General features: G+C 39.2%; 1 protein-coding gene across 2 annotated transcripts in view; it reads right to left on the reverse strand.

Annotated features, from left to right (window-relative positions):
• LOC139749794 (cell division cycle and apoptosis regulator protein 1-like) overlaps nt 1-20,621 on the reverse strand; it is an 86,171-nt gene that overhangs the window by 35,293 nt on the left and 30,257 nt on the right. For both annotated transcript variants that reach the window (XM_071664050.1, XM_071664051.1), the window contains exons 8-10: nt 9,052-9,292; nt 7,924-7,986; nt 5,822-5,905 (exon numbers count right to left, since the gene is read on the reverse strand). In XM_071664050.1, the coding sequence (XP_071520151.1) occupies nt 5,822-5,905; nt 7,924-7,986; nt 9,052-9,292 (388 nt within the window). The remainder of the gene's footprint in view (nt 1-5,821; nt 5,906-7,923; nt 7,987-9,051; nt 9,293-20,621) is intronic.

A 20,621-nucleotide genomic window follows, 5' to 3' on the forward strand; every position in this document is an offset into this window, starting at 1 on the left:
AAGTAAACAAATAATAAAAGAGATGCGAGGGAGACAGAAAACTTACCTTTTAAAAGTGGACAGATCATACAGGTTAAAAAATCCAAGTTATAGTGCTCCCAAGCACAGAAACAGACATCACAATAACATGCCCTTGAGTTGCCAACTACCATAGAGTTATCACATAACACTGGCTGTGGGTAGTGGGATGAAGAAGTAGAGTTACCAATGAAAGAGGAAAGGGAGGTGTTTGGGCAATATTTAAGGGAAGGAGAACAAATGATTGGGGAAAATATAAGAAGAAGCAGCAAGAGGTCAAGAGGAAGGTGAAAGGGTTGAAAAAGAAGGCAAATGAGAGTTGGGGTGAGCAACAATCGGTAAACTTTAGGGAGGAAGAGACACTTTGGAAGGAGGTTAATTATGGGCAAAAAACAAGAGAACAAAGAGGAACATCTTGAAGAGGACAAAAGGGAAAGTGGTAACAGGTAGTGATGAAGTGAAGAGGAGATGGATAAGCATTTTCAAGGATTGCTGAATGTTTGATGAAAGGGTGGCAGATGTAAGGTGTTTGAAACAGGCTGGTATACAAAGTGAGAGAGTCACAAAATGTGGTTTAGGGAAGAAAGAGGAGGAGGTGAAAGCCTTCCAAAGGATGAAATGTGGCAAAGCAGCTGGAGTGAACAGTACTGCAGCTGAATTTCTTGAGAAAGGGGGTGACTGTGTTGTTCAATGGTTACTTACGATTTTCAGTGTACATATGGACCATGGTGAGGTGCCTGAGGATTGGTAGAATGCATGTATAGTGCCACTGTATAAAGGTAAGGGAGATAGGGGTGAGTGTTCAAATTACAAAGATTCAAGGTTGTTGAGTGTACCTGGTAAATTGTATAGGAGGGCAGAGATTGAGAGAATGTACAGAGCATCAGGCTAGAGAGGTACAGTGAGGTTTCAAAAGTGGTAGAGGATGTGTGGATTAGGTGTTTGCATAGAAGAATGTGCATCAAAAATACTAAGAAAAATAGATGGATTTGTGCATGCCATTTATGGATCTAAAGAAATATATGATAGAGTTTACAGAGATGCCTTGTGGAAGGGCATATGAATATATGGTGCAAAAAGGAAAGCTGCTCTATAGAGGTAGAGATAAGTCTTTATCAAGGGTGTAAGGCATGTGTATGAGTAGGAAGAAAGAAGAGTGAACAGATCCGGGTAAAGGCTAGTCTGTGGCAGGGGTATGTGGTGTCACTATGGTTGTTTAATTTGTGTATGGATAGGGTGGTAAGGGAGGTAAATGCGAGAGTCTTGGAAAGAGGGGTGAGTATGCAGTCTGTGGGGAATGAGAGAGCCTGAAAAGTGAGTCAGTTGTTGTTTGCTGATGACACAGCACTGGTGGCAGATTTTAGTGTGAAACTGGAGATAGTACCTAAGTTTGGAAGAGTATGTGGAGAGAGGAAGTTGACAGTAAATGTGAGCAAAAGCAAGGTTATTAAGTGTAACAGTGTTGAGGGGCAAGTTAGTTCAGGTGAGAGTTTGAATGGAAAAAACTCTGAGGAAGTAAGGTGTTTTTGATATCCTGAAAGTTAGCATGTCTGTGAATGGAATCATGGGCATAACATCCCAATCCAAGCACCCTATATGTGTCACTCTATCATAAAACACATTCAACATTCCTTCAAAATGCTTACTCCATCTCCTCCTCACTTCATCATTATGTCACCACTTCCCCTTTTGCCCCCTTCACTGATGTTCCTAACTGTTATCTTGTTGTTCACATATCATCAACCTCATCCTTCCAAAACATCTGATTCCCCCTACAGTTTACTGATACCTGCTCACTCCAATTCTCAATTGCCTTCTTTTTGAACCCCTGCACCTTCCTCTTGACCTCCTCCCACTGTCTTAAATATCCCCCAATTATCTGCATTCTTTGCCTGTCAATATTGCCCTAAAGCCTCTCCTTTCTCTTTCACTAGCAACTTTACTTCATCCTACCACTCACTATCCTTTCTAATATGCCTCCCTCCCACCTTTAACATGCCACCTGCCGTAAATAAGAGGAAATGTGGCAAGCCAGCTGGAGCGGATCACACTGTAGCTGAATTTATGGGGTGACTTGTGTTGTTGACAAGTCAGTTAGGAATTTCAAAAAGTGTATGGATCATGGTGAGATACCTGAGGATTGGTGGAATGCACGTATAGTACCACTGTATAAAGGAAAGGAGGATAAAGGTGAGTATTCAAACAACAGAGGTATATGTTTGTTGAGTGGACCTGGTGAGCTGTATGGCAAGGTAGTGAATAAGTGGGTGAAGCCATGTATAGACCATCAGATTGGGGAGGAGCAGAGTGGTTTCAGAAGTGGTAGAGGTTGTGAGGATCAGGTGTTTGCTTTAAAGAATGTGTGAGAAATAATTATATGAACTGATGGATTTGTATGTGGCATTTACTGATCTGAAGAAAGTATATGATAGGATTGAAAGAGATCCCCTATGGAAGGTGTTGAGAATAAACATTGTGGGAGAAAGGCTGCTAGCAGCAGTGAGAAGTTTATATCTAAGTAGGAGGATGGACAGTGAATGGTTTCTTTCAAGTGAAGGTTGGTTTGTGAGCAGGGTGTGTTGTCACCATGGTTGTTCAATTTGTTTATGAAGGAGGTTGGTGGTGAGGGAGGTAATGTGAGAGTTTTTTGGGGAAAGACAAGTGTACAGTTTTTTGGTGATGAAAAGACTTGGGAAGTGAGTCAGTTGTTGTGTGCTGATGATACCGCACTGGTGGCAGATTCAAGTGGGAAACTACAGAAGTTGATGACTAAGCTCTCATGTGTAATGCACCAAAACCACAGCTCCCAATCCACATCCAGGCCCACATCACCTATTTACAACCTATGCGACTTACGACCATCCATACATACGACCAGAAAAAATATAAATAAAAAAATAAAAATCATATAATATGAACTAAAGAATCTTAAATAAAAGATAAAAAGAAACTACAGAATCATATAATAAAGCTGGTTAACAAAAAAACGAGATAATCAAGATTGATACTGAGTTAGATAAAAGAATGCTGTACATGTATACGAATTCTCCATGCTATGCTAACATGCATCCGACTTACTTCCATTTCAAGATCTGGCCAGTCGGTTAGAACAGAACTCGGATGAAGGTCGGGGAGGGGATGTATATGCAGAAAACCCCAGGAAAATGAAACTCGAAAAATTCCTAGGTGCACTTTTGTGTAATGATCACATCATCATGGAAGATGCAAGAATGAGATAGAAGACACAGAACAGTCAGCTGATATGCAAGGAAGAAACATAGATAAGATGCCATTGGTAAACAAGCGTTACCAGATGGTGATATTCAGGTTGGTGTGCTCAGGTCTGCCATCATGCATGTCATAAAATCTTTATTACTAGGACAAGAAAGGGAACTGTTTACAGATTTGCCTATAACAAAGCTATCCAATTTGTATAGGCCTCCACTATATTAATGTTACAACTCTTTGTGTAATGATATTTCTCAGGGTAAAGGAGTTACAGTTAAATGAATTGGCATTGCTCCAGTCAACACACCAGTCATAATTTTTCAACTTGATTAAAAAAAGCATTTGATTTTTGTCATGTTCTTATACCATATCTATGTTGCTAAGTCTAACATAAAGATCCTTACCAGTCTGCCTGATATAAAACATATCCTGTGAACACATGCAGAATTTTCTTGTGAGTTTTTGATAGCAATGTTCTTTACAGTATAGTTATTGCTGACAGCTACATTTACACTAAAGAATTTAAGCAACCTGAGAAGTAATGTAAAATTATCACTAAAAGGGAGAACTAAATGATTCTTGGTATCAAGGGGTGGTTTGGATTTAACTCTATAAAACAATTTGACTATTAAAGGGATTTATCAATGAAAGATCTAGGATACTTTAACTTGGATCCAGTAGAATATATCTTCTCAAACTCATCATCAATTAATTCCAAACCCCATACTCATAATGCCATAAGGAACATTAACTGGAATGATGATAATTTAACTCTGTCATGTTGAGGTGAGTAATAATGAATATATGAACAAACATATGTAAGGCATGTGTATGTGTAGGAAGAGAGGAAAGTGACTGGTTCTCAGTGAATGTAGGTTTGCAGCAGGGGTATGTGATGTCTCCATGGTTGTTTAATTTGTTTATGGATGGGGTTGTTAGGGAGGTAAATGCAAGAGTTTTGGAAAGAGGGGCAAGTATGAAGTCTGTTGGGGATGAGAGAGCTTGGGGAGTGAGTCAGTTGTTGTTCGCTGATGATACAGCGCTGGTGGCTGATTCATGTGCGAAACTGCAGAAGCTGGTGACTGAGTTTGGTAAAGTGTGTGAAAGAAGAAAGTTAAGAGTAAATGTGAATAAGAGCAAGGTTATTAGGTACAGTAGGGTTGAGGGTCAAGTCAATTGGGAGGTAAGATTGAATGGAGAAAAACTGGAGGAAGTAAAGTGTTTTAGATATCTGGGAGTGGATCTGGCAGCGGATGGAACCATGGAAGCGGAAGTAGATCAGAGGGTGGGGGAGGGGGCGAAAATCCTGGGAGCCTTGAAGAATGTGTGGAAGTCGAGAACATTATCTCGGAAAGCAAAAATGGGTATGTTTGAAGGAACAGTGGTTCCAACAATGTTGTATGTTTGCGAGGCGTGGGCTATGGATAGAGTTGTGCGCAGGAGGATGGATGTGCTGGAAATGAGATGTTTGAGGACAATGTGTGGTGTGAGGTGGTTTGATCGAGTAAGTAACGTAAGGGTAAGAGAGATGTGTGGAAATAAAAAGAGCGTGGTTGAGAAAGCAGAAGAGGGTGTTTTGAAATGGTTTGGGCACATGGAGAGAATGAGTGAGGAAAGATTGACCAAGAGGATATATGTGTCGGAGGTGGAGGGAACGAGGAGAAGTGGGAGACCAAATTGGAGGTGGAAAGATGGAGTGAAAAAGATTTTGTGTGATCGGGGCCTGAACATGCAGGAGGGTGAAAGGAGGGCAAGGAATAGAGTGAATTGGATCGATGTGGTATACCAGGGTTGACGTGCTGTCAGTGGATTGAATCAGGGCATGTGAAGCGTCTGGGGTGAACCATGGAAAGCTGTGTAGGTATGTATATTTGTGTGTGTGGACATATGTATATACATGTGTATGGGGTTGGGTTGGGCCATTTCTTTCGTCTGTTTCCTTGCGCTACCTCGCAAACGCGGGAGACAGCGACAAAGCAAAAAAGAAAAAAAAAAATGAACAAACATTCGTGGGTTTTCTGTATATGCTGAACTTAAACATGTTTTTACCCCTATGGATCATGCAATCTAAAAATGGTAACATACCATTATTTTCCACTTCTAAAGTAGATAGAAGGTAGTAAATTGTTAAATAAAGGGAGAAATATTTGTTAGTTTTCATTTGTTGGCCAAACACAAAGAACATTACCTACATACCAAAACCAATTTGCCTTAGAAGGTAAGATATCCCTTAGTAATTTTGTTTCAAAGAATTCCACATAAAGATTACTTAATACTGGTCAAAGAGGGTTACCCATCGCCATACCAAGCTTCTGAGCACAATAATCTCCATAAAATTGAAATACACAGTCTTTTATACACAATTTTATCAATTCAATAAAAACAGAATTAGAAAAAGTTAAATCAATATTATCCAAGACATCAACAAAATATTCTAAGAGGTCCCAAAAGGCTGTCTTCTAAGGTCTAGTAGTTAGAAGGTTCTGCGAGTTAAGAAAAATGGATAAGGAAATGAAAATTCCAAAAGTGCAGACATGAATAACTCTTTAATCATACCAAATATTCACTCACTCACTTTTGTTAGGCGTGCAATCAGCTGTGATTTCAGACCCTTGCTATTTAACATGCGGGCATCCAACTCTGCACGGAGTTCAACCACCTGAAATGTGATATGGCTCAGAATTGGCTCTACTACTTGCCACTGCAAAAAGTGTCTTCTCAACATCCCTCCCAGTTCAAAAAGTGCTAAAGTGTTTACAGTAAAACTACAGCAAGGAGGAAATACCAAAAAGAACTTTTATAAGACTAAATAAATATGCTAAATAGGTAGGGACTGAAGGTTAAATATGTAATGCAGATGATACAGGACATTAGTAAACCTAGGGAGGAGTTTCTTTTTAAAAAAAACAATTACAGTAGTTTAGTTGTTATATAAATGACAAACTAATATGTTAACAACAGATTAATTTCAAAGGTTAAGAGATGAATGTGGTGGATGAGCCAACTCACAAAAAGGAAAATAATAACATAAAAGAACAAAATATGCAAATACACCCAGTCCTCACTTTATGCGGAATCACCAAATGCAATTTTGCTATTATGTGAGGAACCTACTTCTACCAGTCCCTCTTCTTATGCATTCAAAATCTGCTACTATGTGAGCATGTGAGGTAAAATGTGCATTAAAACTTTTGTGAGGGTTGGTGGGTGGAGTAAGCGTGAGTCATGGGTGGAGCATACCACGTTCCAGATAGCAGTTCAATCTTGCAGTTTCCGCCAGTGTATGTGGGTCTGTGCCATTTGCACAATTTGAATATATCTGCTGATACGATTTTCCTGCAACTCACTGTGTTTGTGTCTGTTAAAATGGCATCCAAACATTCAGTAACATCATCCTTGAACAAGAATTCAAATGGATTTCAGAGAACCTCTCTGACCTTAAAAATGAAGCTAGAAATCTTAAGACGCACTAATGTTGGTTAGTAATGTCAGCATGGTAGAGTTTACCAAAACTTCTGAGGGGTTGGTGGACGATGTAAACACGTGTCTTGAGTGAAGTGCGCAGTGTTCCCACCAGCAGGTAAGTCTCACAGTTACCATCATTGTGTGCGTATCTGTAATATTTGTGCGATTTGGATATACCTGCTAATGTGATTTTCCTGCTAATTTCTGTGTTTCTGTTTATCATCATCCAGCAACATCTATCCCGGAACCAACACTTAAATGGAAGAGAACCTATCTGATCTTGCTAGAAATCTTATAATACGCTGATGGTTGCGAGGGAGCATCATCATGATAGAAAGTGCACCAAAACTTCAGTGGAGAGCTGGTGGAGAAGGTATGGGTCCTGGGTGGAGCACATTATGTTCCCACCAGTGGGTCAGTCTTGAAGTTACCACAGCTGTCTGCTGAGCTGTGCTACTTGTGCAATTTGGGTATACCTGCTAGTGTGATTTTCCTGCAATATAGTGTTTGTGTTTGTTAATATGCCATCCGAATGTCCAGTTACATCTTCTCATACCCAAAATCCAGCAGTTAAATGGACAAGAGCCTCTCTTACCTTAGAAATAAAGTTAGAAATCTTAATACATTCTAATGAAGGAACATTAGGATTTGGGTGTGCTTACAAACTGGGTAAATCTACAATCCGCAACATAAAGAAGAATGCAGAGAAAATTTGAAGTGCTTTGGTCAACTCTACTCCAGTGTCTGCCAAGGTTACCTCAGGGGTTAAAAATCCACTCGTGGAGAGGATGGAGAAACTGCTCTCAATATAAACAGAGCATGAGATGCTGAAGTAAAACAGCAAGACATATATGAGGGTTTATGTAAAGAAGACAACATAGCAAAGCCAAAGCCATTTCTGGCAAGTAAAGTATGGCTAGACAAGTATATTCGATGTCAGAAGCTACATAACGTAAAGGTAACAGGAGAATCCATCAGTGCTGATTATGAAGCTCCTGCACACATTCAATTTTTTTCTGCAAGTTTTTAAGTTCCCGTATAAGATTTCTCTCTGAGCGAGGACTTCACAGAAAATAACCATTGCATAAAGCGAGGGATGGGTGACCAGACAATAACAAGGAAAATATCAATAAACTGAAACCTACTTTATTTGCACATTCCAGCTTCCTTGTTATGATGGAAAACCTTATATAACGACAAACATACACTTACCTTCATACTCTTAGGATCTAAGGTGGCATAATGGCTCGGGTCCTTCTTCTTGGGACTTTCCTCCTAGAAGGGTGAAGAACAAATTCATTACTGTATGCACCAACCATTCAAATAATTCAACATAATCAGAAGAACCTAACCAGACTGCCACAATGACTTTCAGGGGAAAGGTTGGTCTATCAGATGTGTTCCTATCCTCACTCTCACTGCAGCTCGAACCTTAAGAGGGCATATATGTGGTGAAGATATAAAGATGCTACACAACAGGGAAATAGCACACCTTCAAAGGGTGGATCAATGATATAGCTACAAATCGATGCTGGCTAAATTCGAAGGTTAATGATGACAAAAAGAGATTATGAAACATAGAAGCAATTTTAAAATGATTTTGAAAAAATGGTGGGATCCAACTGGGTGATACAGAATGGACAAAGGAACTTAAATCCAATAAAAAGGTCATGAAAATACAGCTAGTAGAGTCTGCAAGAAAAGGCTGGTGGTGGATGAATGATATGGCAATGAATGAGGAGTAGAGGATGGATGGATGGATGACTGTGTCCACCAGAGGTCACACACTCAAGACCACCAAGACCCTTGGGTAAGTGACCTTTCACCTTCCCTGACCTCCAAGTGATCTGGATGCAGCCAAGATTTTTACAGAACTGTTCACAGTGTTGAAAGGTTTTCATTCTCTGTTAGAGAGAAGACTTGTCTTTGAATGAAAATAATAATAAAAAAATACTGGGATTTCAGACTACAGTATCACACAACCATATCTAAAATGCAGAAAACAAATTAATAATCTAGTAACATGATTCATTAAAAGCAAAAATAATGATACATAGCAACAGAACCAATAAAAATATGGCGACAAAATCTGCTCTCCAGAACTGTGGTAAGTAAGGTTTTATAATGAGTGAACTTCATGCCAAGGCCGCGATCTCTCCACCAGCCACTAAAGCAGCAAGTTCCAGAATGGAGTTCACACAACAAATAACCTTATCACCACGACCTTAACTATCAGCTTTTTGAAGTTCTGACTGCAGCACAGATAACTGGGATAAAGCACAGGGGGGTGGTCTGCAAGAAGAGAGTAAACCGTAGAGAAGAAAAAGGTCGGGTGAGTGCCTTGTCTTCCTCCTCCTCCCCCTCCTGATCCTCAGGCTGCTGCTGGCATCCCGCTGAGGAGGAGAGCTTCTTGTCCAGCTGCCGCTTATAGTTGAGGTGGAGACCATCCCACTCCAGTTTGGCTGGGCAAACGTTCCAAACATCTGGGAGAAATAGTACAGTAGTTTCAACCCGGGCAGGCGAACTCCGGCCCTTGTGTGTAGATTCTCCTCGGCGATAGTAAATCTCCGCAAACCGGTACCTGAGATGGAATGGTGGTGCATCAGGATGCAGCTCTTGGAGACTGAGGGTCAGGCAGAGTTAACATCTACGCGTACGATATATACGCGCAAGCATTCTAACTCAGCAGAAAATTGTAAAACTCTTCCCCTCTTCCTTCACCTGTTCAAATGTAAAAATTGAAACTTGATTCTATACTACATCCTGGTCTCAGCAATGGAAACCTGCTTTGATCAAAGGGTTCAAGAGGATAGGGCAGGCTGGAGCTCAAACCTGTAAATGCACTCACACAAGCACACACTAACAAAGATGCACGTAATCCTCCACCAACGAAGTTCTTCAGCCACTTACTTTCATGCACTTTCTGGTCTAGCTAAATGTCATAACTGCATAGTATTGGATCCCACAGATAACAACAGTGAAGATGACAAATGAAAACATCTGCAACTTACAAAACAATAATTGTTGAGTATAACATTCTGTCGAAGGTTCTGAGGTATTCAGTAAATATCATACCAGTACCGATGGGACAAGCTCCTACTGGACTTTATGTTGCCAATCAAAACTGAAGCCAATGTACAGCAAAATCATCACTCAAGATCTGCAAACTAAAACTTCTTTTGTTAATAAAACAATTTCCTCAAGGACACAACAAACCCACAGGTGTCTGTCATGTGATGGGCTAGACTTTTATTTGGAGTAGACTGTAAATTGTTTGATTTTCTAATACTGCTACAACAGTAATGAAGCAGTCTCAATAAGATAATTCAATATTGAAAAAAAAAATCAGTTTATGAAGATCTGAAAATGCCACAAACTGGAAAATATACAGATTTGGAGGGTAAGTATTGTTAAAGTAAGTGTATGACTGGTTGCACATACAAATATGTAATCATACATAAAGCCTCTATACATTTAAAACCCCTAAATATATAGATTTGGAGGATAAGTATTGTTAGAGTAAGTGTATGACTGGTTGCATGTATAATACATAATCACAAATAAAGCCTCTATACATTTAAAAGCCTTGCATAAAATGAAATGTGGCAAGGCAGATGGAATGGATGGTACTGCAGGTGAATTTCCTAAGAAAGTGGGTGATTCTGTTGTTGTTTGGTTAGTCAGGATTTTTAATGTATGAATGGATCATGGCAAGGTGCCTGAGGGTTGTTGGAATGCATCACAGATGCTTAATTGAAGGTGTTATGAATACATATGTGGAAGGAAAGCTATTAGAAGCAGAGGAGTTTTTGATCAAGGGAGTAAGGCATGTGTAAGAGCTGGAAGATAAAATGGTGAGTCGTTCCAAGTGATGGTAGATCTGTTGCAGGGGCATGTGTTGTCAATATGGCTATCTAACTGGTTTGTTTTGGGCGGTAAGGAAGGTATATGCAAGTCTTGGAAAGAGGATAAGGTATGCAGTTCGTAGGGGGTGATGGGACCTGGGAAGTGAATTTGCTTCTGTTTGCTGATAACATGGCACTGATGGGAGATTCAAGTAAAAAAAACTGCAGAAGTACATGTCTGAGTTTGGAAAGTGTGTAAAAGGAAAATGCAAGTAAATGTGAATAATAACAAGTTATATGGTTTAACAGTACAGAAAGAAAGGTTAGCAGGGGTAAGCTTGAATGGAGAGAACTTGGAGGGAAAGGAGTATCTTATATACCTAGGAGTGGACAAGGCAGCAAATTCAAGCATGAAAGAGGAGGTGAGTCACAGGACGGGTGACAGGGTGAAGGTTCTGAAAGCATCAAGGAATGTGTGGAAAGAAAGGTCACTACCTGGGAGGACAAAAATGAGCATGTCTGAAGGCATAATAGCCCAATAATGTTATATGGATGTAAGGCTTGGGCTATAGATGAGAATGCACAAAGGAAGGAGGGTACATGTATTGGGAATTAATTGAATTAATAGAATAAGAAACAGTCTATTAAATTCAGGCAGCTATTTGACTGAAGAGACACAGACAAGAAATTACATAAGATCAAGGTGGAGCTGGATACTTTTAAGCTTTGGTTAAGGACATGAGTAAAGTCTACTACAAAGTACCGTAACTTTTCAAACGAATCTTATGGTTTATATATTATAAATTTAGCCACAATTCGTCGAACATTATGCAATATAAAGTAACATACTGGCTGTTCTGCAGAAGCATTGTGCTCACATACATTATGTGTCTAATGGTGAACATTAAGTGATGTAAAGTTACATTTTGGTTGAACTGCAGTAGTATTATGTTGACATCATAATGTAGTTAATGGTGATTAAGTGATATAAAGTTATATACTTGATGAACTACAGTAATAGTGTGGACATATTTTAGGTATTCAATGGTGAACCCTGGCTGCATTACAGCAATATAGTGGTTAACAAACACATCCCCACAGGAAAACTAAGCTATTTGCTTGCTTACTTGTGCATTGTTCATGGACTGTTTACAACATTCACAGTAGTAGGCATAAGGCATCTTTTGTACCTATATGAGATATGGCTGGTATAAGGTGATGGACATTAGTCTTACAATCACACTTATGACCCCCAAGGAAATTGTTATGGAGCTGCTGTGGTCAGCTGGGTCAGCTCAAATGGTTGGAGGGTCTTGGCCCACTGTTTACACTGAGACAACTGCAGCTCTGACACAGGCCTCTCAAGACTAACCAAGTGAGTTACTGGTTGAACACAAGTTCACTGGTAAAGACATCTAATATGTACATCTCTTTCACAATCAAAGTTATTGGAGGTAGACACTCCTGTGTGAGGGTGGTAGGTCCAATCACACCCCACAGGAAGAAAGTTCAGATCTACATGTTGACCAGTAGGCAGGCCAATAGTGCCAATGACACACATCCAACCCCTTAGAGGGTCAGATGAGTGTGATGAGTGTTGATCAAGGAACTAATAACATGGGTAAGAGACAAGCATGGTAATAAGAAGAGACCTGAGGAGGCTGTGCTGAAATAGTATGGACAAATATATAGAATGAGTGAGGAAAGGTTGACAAAGAGGATATACATGTCAGAAGTGGAGGGGACCAAGGGGACAACCAAATTGGAGATGGAGGATAGAATGAAAAAGATTTTGAATGATCAGGGATTGAACATGCAGGAGAGTGAAAGGCATGCACAAGATAGAGTCAACTGGAGCAATGTGGTAGAAAAGGGGTGACATGATGTCAATGGACTGAACTAGGATACTGGATGAAGTCAGGGGAAACCAAGAAAAGGTCGGTGGGGCCTATTTGTGGATAGACGACTATGCTCTTAGTGGATAAATATGACACCTGGAGAATGGATGTGAGCAAATGAGGCCTTTCTTTTTTTTTTGTATACATTCCTGATAGTACCCACTAGTGTGGTGAACAGCACACACACACACACACACACATAGAGAGAGAGAGAGAGAGAGAGAGAGAGAGAGAGAGAGAGAGAGAGAGAGAGAGAGAGAGAGAGAGAGAGAGAGAGAGAGAAGAGAGAAGAGAGAGAGAGAGAGAGAGAGAGAGAGAGAGAGAGAGAGAGAGAGAGAATTACTTCAGAAACAAAAGGGGAAACTTACAATTTTGTTTATGATTACATTCTATACTTAATGCTTTTGATTGAGGCACATCAAGAATTAATTTCCTCTTATGTTTCTGAAGTAATGCCTTTTTCATCAAATGACACAGATTAAACAAAAATCAGCAATCATTTCAGACTAATATGAGAAAACTGTGGTCAAATGAAATCTACAGGCATTTCCTTTTTCCTGAAAGATACATGCTAATACGCATAAAGACATTAAAAGGAAGAGAAAGGAGGATGGAAAGAGTCTTTTGAAGAACTGATGAATGTGGAAGAAGGAGAGGCAGCAGTTGTTACATGCATGGGTATGGAGAATGGAAGGAAAGGGATACAAGTGGAGGGACTTACAGCAAAATGGGAGGAAAAAAGGGCAATAATAAGGCTGAAGGTAGGAAAAGCACCTGGAGTGGATGGGATTATGGATGAAATGCTGAAGTATGGCAGAGAAAGTGTGATTAGTGGATGCATCTGATATGTAATTTGGTGTGGAAGTAGAAGGATGTGCCTGAGGATTGAGAGAAAGCTATTTTTGTACCTTTATTCAAAGGAAAAGGTGCTAAGGATGTATGTAACAATTATAGGGGAACAAGTCTGTTAAGTACAAAAAGAAAAGAGTACACTAGAATGCTGAATGCTAATAGTACAGAGTGATGGAAGCGGCTGAATGCAGATATAAGTGGAGCAAGGAGGTTTTAGGAAAGGTAGGGGATGTTTGGATTAGATTTTTGTGGTAAGAATGATTGTGGAAAAGTATCTAGTTAAAGGCAAGAAGCTGTATGCAGCTTTTATGGATCTGCAATGTGTTAAGCATATACAGGGTAGGGGGTAAGCTGTTGGATGGTATGGAAGCCTTCTACAGAAGAGCAAATGAATGTGTAAGAATGGATGGAGAGTTGAGCAAAAGTTTCGGAATACACATGGGTGAGAGGCATGGCTGTGTGCTGTCACTGTGGCTTTTTACCATATATATACAAAGGGATGGAGGGATAAAGAGAGATGAAAGCAAAACCAGTGGAAAATAGGGGAAGGGGGTGCAGAGATGGAGTGTGGTGGTGAGGTATGGTGGTTAGTGACATGCCTCTTTGCAGATGATACTATGCTGTTTGCTGAGTGAGGAGGAGTGGCAGAAGGTTGTAAGAGCGTTATATATGTGAAAGCTTGGTAAATCAAAGGTAAATGCAGGATAAGAAAAGTAATGGTGTCTGAGAAATCAGTGAAAGTACTGATTTTACTATGCCCTACATAGTGAGAGAAGAAAGTGTACTAAACTGTACTATAGATATGAGAAGAACAACTGGAAAAGGTAAATGATTTTGAGTATTTGAGAGCTATCATGGGTATATTTGGCAATATAAAAGGAGAAATAAGGAAGAGAGCAGTACAGAAGAGAAGAGTCATTGGGATTCTTAACAGAATAGTAAAGGGTAAAGGTACATGGAAGTGAAGACTAAGCAAGAGCAAAGTCCTCACGACCCTGACCTATGCGGCCAAAACAAAGACATGGAATTAGTCACACAGGTAAAAAATCCAGGCTGTGGAATCAGCTATTGATAGGAGCATGTGGTATGTCTAGATGGAATGAAGAAAGAAATGAGTGGGTGTATGAGAAATTTGGTATGGCAGGGTAAAGAATGAAAAGTTGAGTGGTAGAGTGGGTGTAATGTAATATTCTGAGGTGTTTTGGTCATAAGGAAAGAATGCAAGATGGAGAGTTTACAAGGCAAGTGCATGATAGTGCAATTAAAGGGGTTAGTGTGAGAGGCAGACCACCTGTGACATAGGTAAACAGAGTGGAAGAGAACTGGAGGTAGAACAAAGGTGGAATAATGCATGGAATAGTATATGCAAGGGAGACATGTAAAGACAGGGATAAGTGGAGACTCTTTTACTGTGGCTAGCCCCTTGACAGGAATTCCTGGAGGGAGCACGCATCAAAGATATAGATAGATCAAGAGATATATGTATATGAAAGAACACTTCTAACCTAACAGTCTTAAACACTACTCATGTAAGTTTTATTGTATGTAAAAACTATTTCTCCTCACTAAGTAGAAAACTAAAGTCATGTGAGAGAGCACTTGCTTTGTGCATGGTGGAAGGCTCAAACATCATGCTACTAACCCCATAGAATGAAAAGTTCACCTCTTTGAACTTTCATAAAACAAAGAAAAAAATATGCTCAATCGCATGGCATAACGACAATACAATAATCCATTCAGTCCAATTGGTATCATGACGCCTAACATTCTCTCACTGACACCGATTCACAGACTGATGGTTACTGTAACTTGAACCTGTTATAGTCTGGATTTAAGAAGCAGTTTTTCTAAAAAGGAAAGTGGGGACAGAAGGAAAAGAAAACATACAGATGCTTATCGGGCTCTGCTTAAAGCACACCACTGTTTTTTTCATCCTTCAAAAATCTATATTTCTCATGAAGAGGTAAGCCCTTTTCCAGTAATAAAAACATACACACATGACAGGATGAGGATTAACTAGAGCAAAGGCCTACCCTTAATGACAATTACCACTTTTCAGTACCTTCCTCTTCAGACAATGGCATACTCAAACCTATACAAGGATGTTAAATCATATCTAAACATAGACATGCTGCTGAACGTATGTATCAGTTAATAGTCAAAGATCTCTTTGTTAATACAATATCTACAAATGATAGGTCTCTATAATAACCATGCTACAAGCCATCACATTTCCATCAGGGTCTTTTAAGAGACAGCCATGATTGTGAAAGGAGCACTAACTTCCTGGTCCATCCAGGAATGTACTAAGCTCATAAGATTTAATCCTCAGCCTGTGGTTGTGGTATGAAATAAGGCTCAATATATGTGGGGGAAACATCTCTTAAAGGTTTTCTATATGTTATCAAAGAAAATACTCAATAGTAAATTACTTTCCTTCATACTGGTGTGGGGGTGTTGAATCTAATGGGAAGGATCTTGACTTGTGGCATGGATGCCCCATATTTATCTAACTATGATTATGGGCATTTTCAGGTAAGATTATGTTTTACATATATATATATATATATATATATATATATAAACAATGATACAAGTGAAATGGGTTGCAAGTGAATCTGGTTTCCCTTTCTGAATACATAATGGAACTCTCTTTTAAAAAATACAGGCGACGAGAAAGTAGATATCATTTCCAGATGTGCTGTTTGGTTCCTAGACACATCCATGGATAATAAAAGAAACCAGCAGTCTTCATATGATGGAGACACACAATTTCAAGCAAAGTGTGGCTTCCAGAAGGCATACTGCAGCCTGTTGAGCAGTGCTTGTGAAAGGCACATTGCAATTCAAAAATGAAAGAAGCCCAAAGAGCAAACAGTCTCCCATGAAATGAAGAAAAAGGTCATGCTGAATATACAGGATATGGCTCCAGTGAAAAAAAAAAAAATCCATAACTGGTAAATACTACATATATTCATATACTTAATAGTCTCACTTTCATCCACAGCCTTTGGCTTATATAAATCTTACCTGAAAAAAAATATATGCCTTTCAAACACACAGGATATTCAACTGGTTTTATTTTGGATTAGATGAGAAGGCTATGAGTTTCCTTTAAAAAAAAAAAACAATCAACCTACCCAATGCAGGGCTAAAAACATTTTCAGTTACTATAACCAAAGGCTTCTGTAAGGCACTCACAAGAAGATTAACTCTTTTCAAGAAAAAGGCTTGAGAAAAACTAATCATACTGATACAGTTACAATAAGTTCTTTGTTATGCCTCGAGGTGAAAAGATATATGCCATGTACAAGATCATGTGTTAAGCATTCTCCAAACTTCCTATCAAAAGCTATTTATGAAAAAAATAAATCCAGAACCTAAAATTTAGTGATGGACAGTTCTTTAGTGACAATGACTCTCTAACAGAGTCTAGGGAATATCTGATGGGAAGTGGTATGTCCACAGTAGCTTCTAGCTCCAGGGTTCTTTCTTTCACCCTAGAGCTATCTATGGTCATTAAATCTTGAAAATCAGTTTAAAAATCACTTTTGCAAGGATCTTTATAAATAGGAGATATAACAGGTTCAAATATTCGATAGTCATGGCATTAACACCCACTGGCTCTGAAAAACATCAAACAAGCTGGTAAGAGGGGACTGGCCTCTATGGCAGAGGCCTTACTGAGGACTCAACTCATACTGACAAGATCCACTTGACAGCAGTTGATCCCTACATCAACTTAGACATATTCCATGACTTCAACTCAGTATTTGTCCATATTCCTTCACTGCAATATGGCACCTGCACAAACAATGCAATCTCCACAAGATATATGCTTTAGTTATGTTTCCTTGGTGATAATACAAAAAAATATGATCTGTCATCTCCAAAACTGGAAATGCCACAACCCTTGTTCATCAAACACTACACAACTGTGGCACTTTTCTTTTACATAATTGTTTGTCTTTTCCCACAATAGCAAGGTAGTACCTGGAACAGATGAAGAAACTAAGCCTTTAAAGAGGACAAGCATTCCTCACTTGGCTTCTTTTATTCCAACCAATTGAAACACAGGATGTACTCTCCTTCCCCAAACCCCATGGATAAACTATGACTCTGTCCTTTAAAATCTGGACCCCTCAACTTGACTTCAAATCATTAAGAGAGGTGAACAGCCAGGTAACCATCAATTTTTTCCTGTTAAAATGTCCTCAACTCTGAATCTTCATCCATACTCCTGCTTTTGTGAGAACCTTTGAAGAATGGTATTTGCAATCAATGTTGGAAGTATTTATCCAAACTGATTTTAGGATAAAATGAGCTCTCAGAGCCAGAGATCTCAACAGACTTTCTCTGTTGGACCACTATGCCAGAGCTTTCCAAGGATCTTGTGGAAAATCTTCTAATACCTCTCTTTTTTTTTTTCTTGAAGTGACATGAACCTGTTAGCCCATAATGCTACTCTATGTTCCTGTAACATCATTACATCACTGCACAAATTCTAAACAAAAAAGCAAAGGAAGATACTCCAATGGACTTGGTGATTATACAATAATTCTGAAGGTTAAACTACAATCAGATGGAGAGTCATCATTTGAACATATAAATTCAAAAGACAATATTTCAACTTTGCCACTGAAAAAAGTTACTTGATTTCAGAGGGGAGTACTATTCCCTGCCTTTCATGATAGCCTATGGGAATGAGATGGGGGACCCCAGTTCTATAAAGATTTCCCACAAAAGATGTATATATGTATATGACTCACATATATATTGGGAAATGAGTTAATAATAACAGACAGACAGATAAGACATATAAATGACCTATAGATAGAAGGATATAAAGATGATCTAAGTCTTTTATGGAAGACACTACAATGATGTTAAGACCTTCCCCTACAATAAAGTTCCTGCATTTACCCATTTCAGCTCACATGTCTAATTTCAAGCTTCGCAACACTACCTTCTGCTTTGTCCAGATTCATAAATGCTACATATAAATATGTTTCTCTAAAGTATTTCTCACATACTGTCTTTAAAGAAAACACCTGATCCACACAGCCTCTATCACTTCTGAAACCACACTGCTCTTTCCTGCTCTTCCCCAATCTGATGCTCTGTATGTGCCTTCATCCTCTCAATCACTAACCTCCCATACAATTTTACAGGTACACTCAACAAACTCATGCTTCTTCAGTTTGAACACTCACCATGATACACTTTGCCTTTATACAAAGTCATTAGAAATGCATTAGCCAATCCTAAGGCACCTCACCATGATCCATACTTACACTGAAAATCCTAGTCACCCCCCTTCTTAATAAATTCAACTGCAATACCATCTGTCCAGTTGCCACACTCCCATATTTCATCTTATGTAAAGCTTTCATCACCTCTTTTATCTGTATCTCTGATGCCCGTTTCCTCCATGAACTCCTATCAATGAGGTGGCCAGGGCAAAAGACTCCACTTATCCCTGTCTTTACATTTCTCCCTCACATACATTATTCCATGTATTCTTCCACCATTTCTCTCCATCCAGTACTCTTCCACTCTATTTCCCCATGTCACAGGTGGTTTTCCTCTCACACCAGTCTTCTTAATTGTACTATCATACATTCTCATTGTAAACTTCCCATCTTGCACTCTTTCCACATGCTCAAACCACCTCAAAGTATTACATTTCACCCACTCTACCACTCACAATTCATTCCCTTTCCATTCCCTGCAGTACATCTTTCATACACCTCCTCATTTCTTTCTTCATTCCATCTAGTCATACCATGTGCTCCTCTAAATTAACTCATTTCTACAGCCTGGATTCTTGACTTCTGTGACTCATTCCATGTCCATGTCTTGGTTGCACAGTCAAGGCTGGGAGGACTATGTTGTCCTTTAATCCCTTCTTCATTGTCATGCTTACACATATACCCTTCATTATTCTATTAAGAGACCCAATGACTTTTCTACCCTATAATGCTCACTCCATTATCTCTCCTTCCATTTCACCTAAATACTTAAAATTCTCTCACCTCTTCCAGTCTTTCTGCCCCCACATCTATAACACACTGTAATTCACATTCTTCTTTCCCTCTAAAGGGTTTTGCAGAATCAATACTTTCACTGTATTTCCTTTCAATCACCATTACTTTACTTTTTCTCACATTTAACTTCAATGGCCTATGCTTAAACGCATAATAAAACACATTAACAACCTTCTGCTACTCCTCTTCACTCTCAGCAAACAACACAGTATCATCAGCAAACAGGCTTGTCACAAGCACCATACCTCACTGCCACACTCCATCTCTGCACTCCCTTTCCCTAGTTTTACTTTCAACTCGCTTGTCACTCCATCCATGTATGTGTTAAAAAAAACCATGTGACATTACACAGCCCTGCCTCACACGTATACTGAAACCTTCATTCAACTCTTCATCCACTCTTACACATGCATTTGCTACTCTAAAGGGGGCTTTCACACCATCCAACTGTTGTCCCCCTACCCTATAAATCCTTGACTCATCCCACAGAACACTTCACTTGCCTGTCATAGAACACTTCACTTGCCTGTCATATGCTTTCTCAGATAAAAAAAAAAAGCTGCATACAATTTCTTACCTTTCACTAGATACTTTTCCACAATCAATTTCACCATAAAAATCTGGTCTTCACTTCCCTTACCTTGCCAAAAATAACATTGCTCCTCACTTATTCTGCACTTAGTCACTTCCATCAATCTATCAATCAACACTCTTGCATACACTTTTCCTGTATACTTTAGAAACTTATTCCCCTATAATTGCTACAAAGTAATCATAGTCACAGGGTGCAGAGTAAATAATGGTACTGGACATCCCCAAATTACAAACAGGTTCCATTCCTGGACAATGTTTGAGTTGAAATGTTTGTAAGTCAAAAAATATACAAAAAATATAAAGAAAAGCTGCATAAAAAATCTGCAGAAAATCGGATTATATTTCTACACCTGCCTGTGAAAATGCAAAAACTACCTAATTTCGAAATGAAAGGAGTTAGCACATCAAATCAATAAACTTTAAATGAAAATATGTAATTTTGATTACCTTGAGTGCTGATGCTGGATGTCTCAGTGTGTTGCTAAAAGTGGATGACAAAATTGAAATGCTGATGAAGCAGTTGAGAAGGGCTCTGGCTCCCTTGGTGAAGAAATCGATGAGGTTAGCTTTGGCTTCCTCCATGAAGGGGATGAAGTTGATGGGACTGGCACTGGCTCCCCAAATGATGAGGATGATGGAGTTAGCTCTGGCTCCCCAGCTGAAAAGGTTGATGG

This window comes from Panulirus ornatus, chromosome 8 (genome assembly GCF_036320965.1).
Source record: "Panulirus ornatus isolate Po-2019 chromosome 8, ASM3632096v1, whole genome shotgun sequence".
Lineage (NCBI taxonomy): Eukaryota > Metazoa > Arthropoda > Malacostraca > Decapoda > Palinuridae > Panulirus > Panulirus ornatus.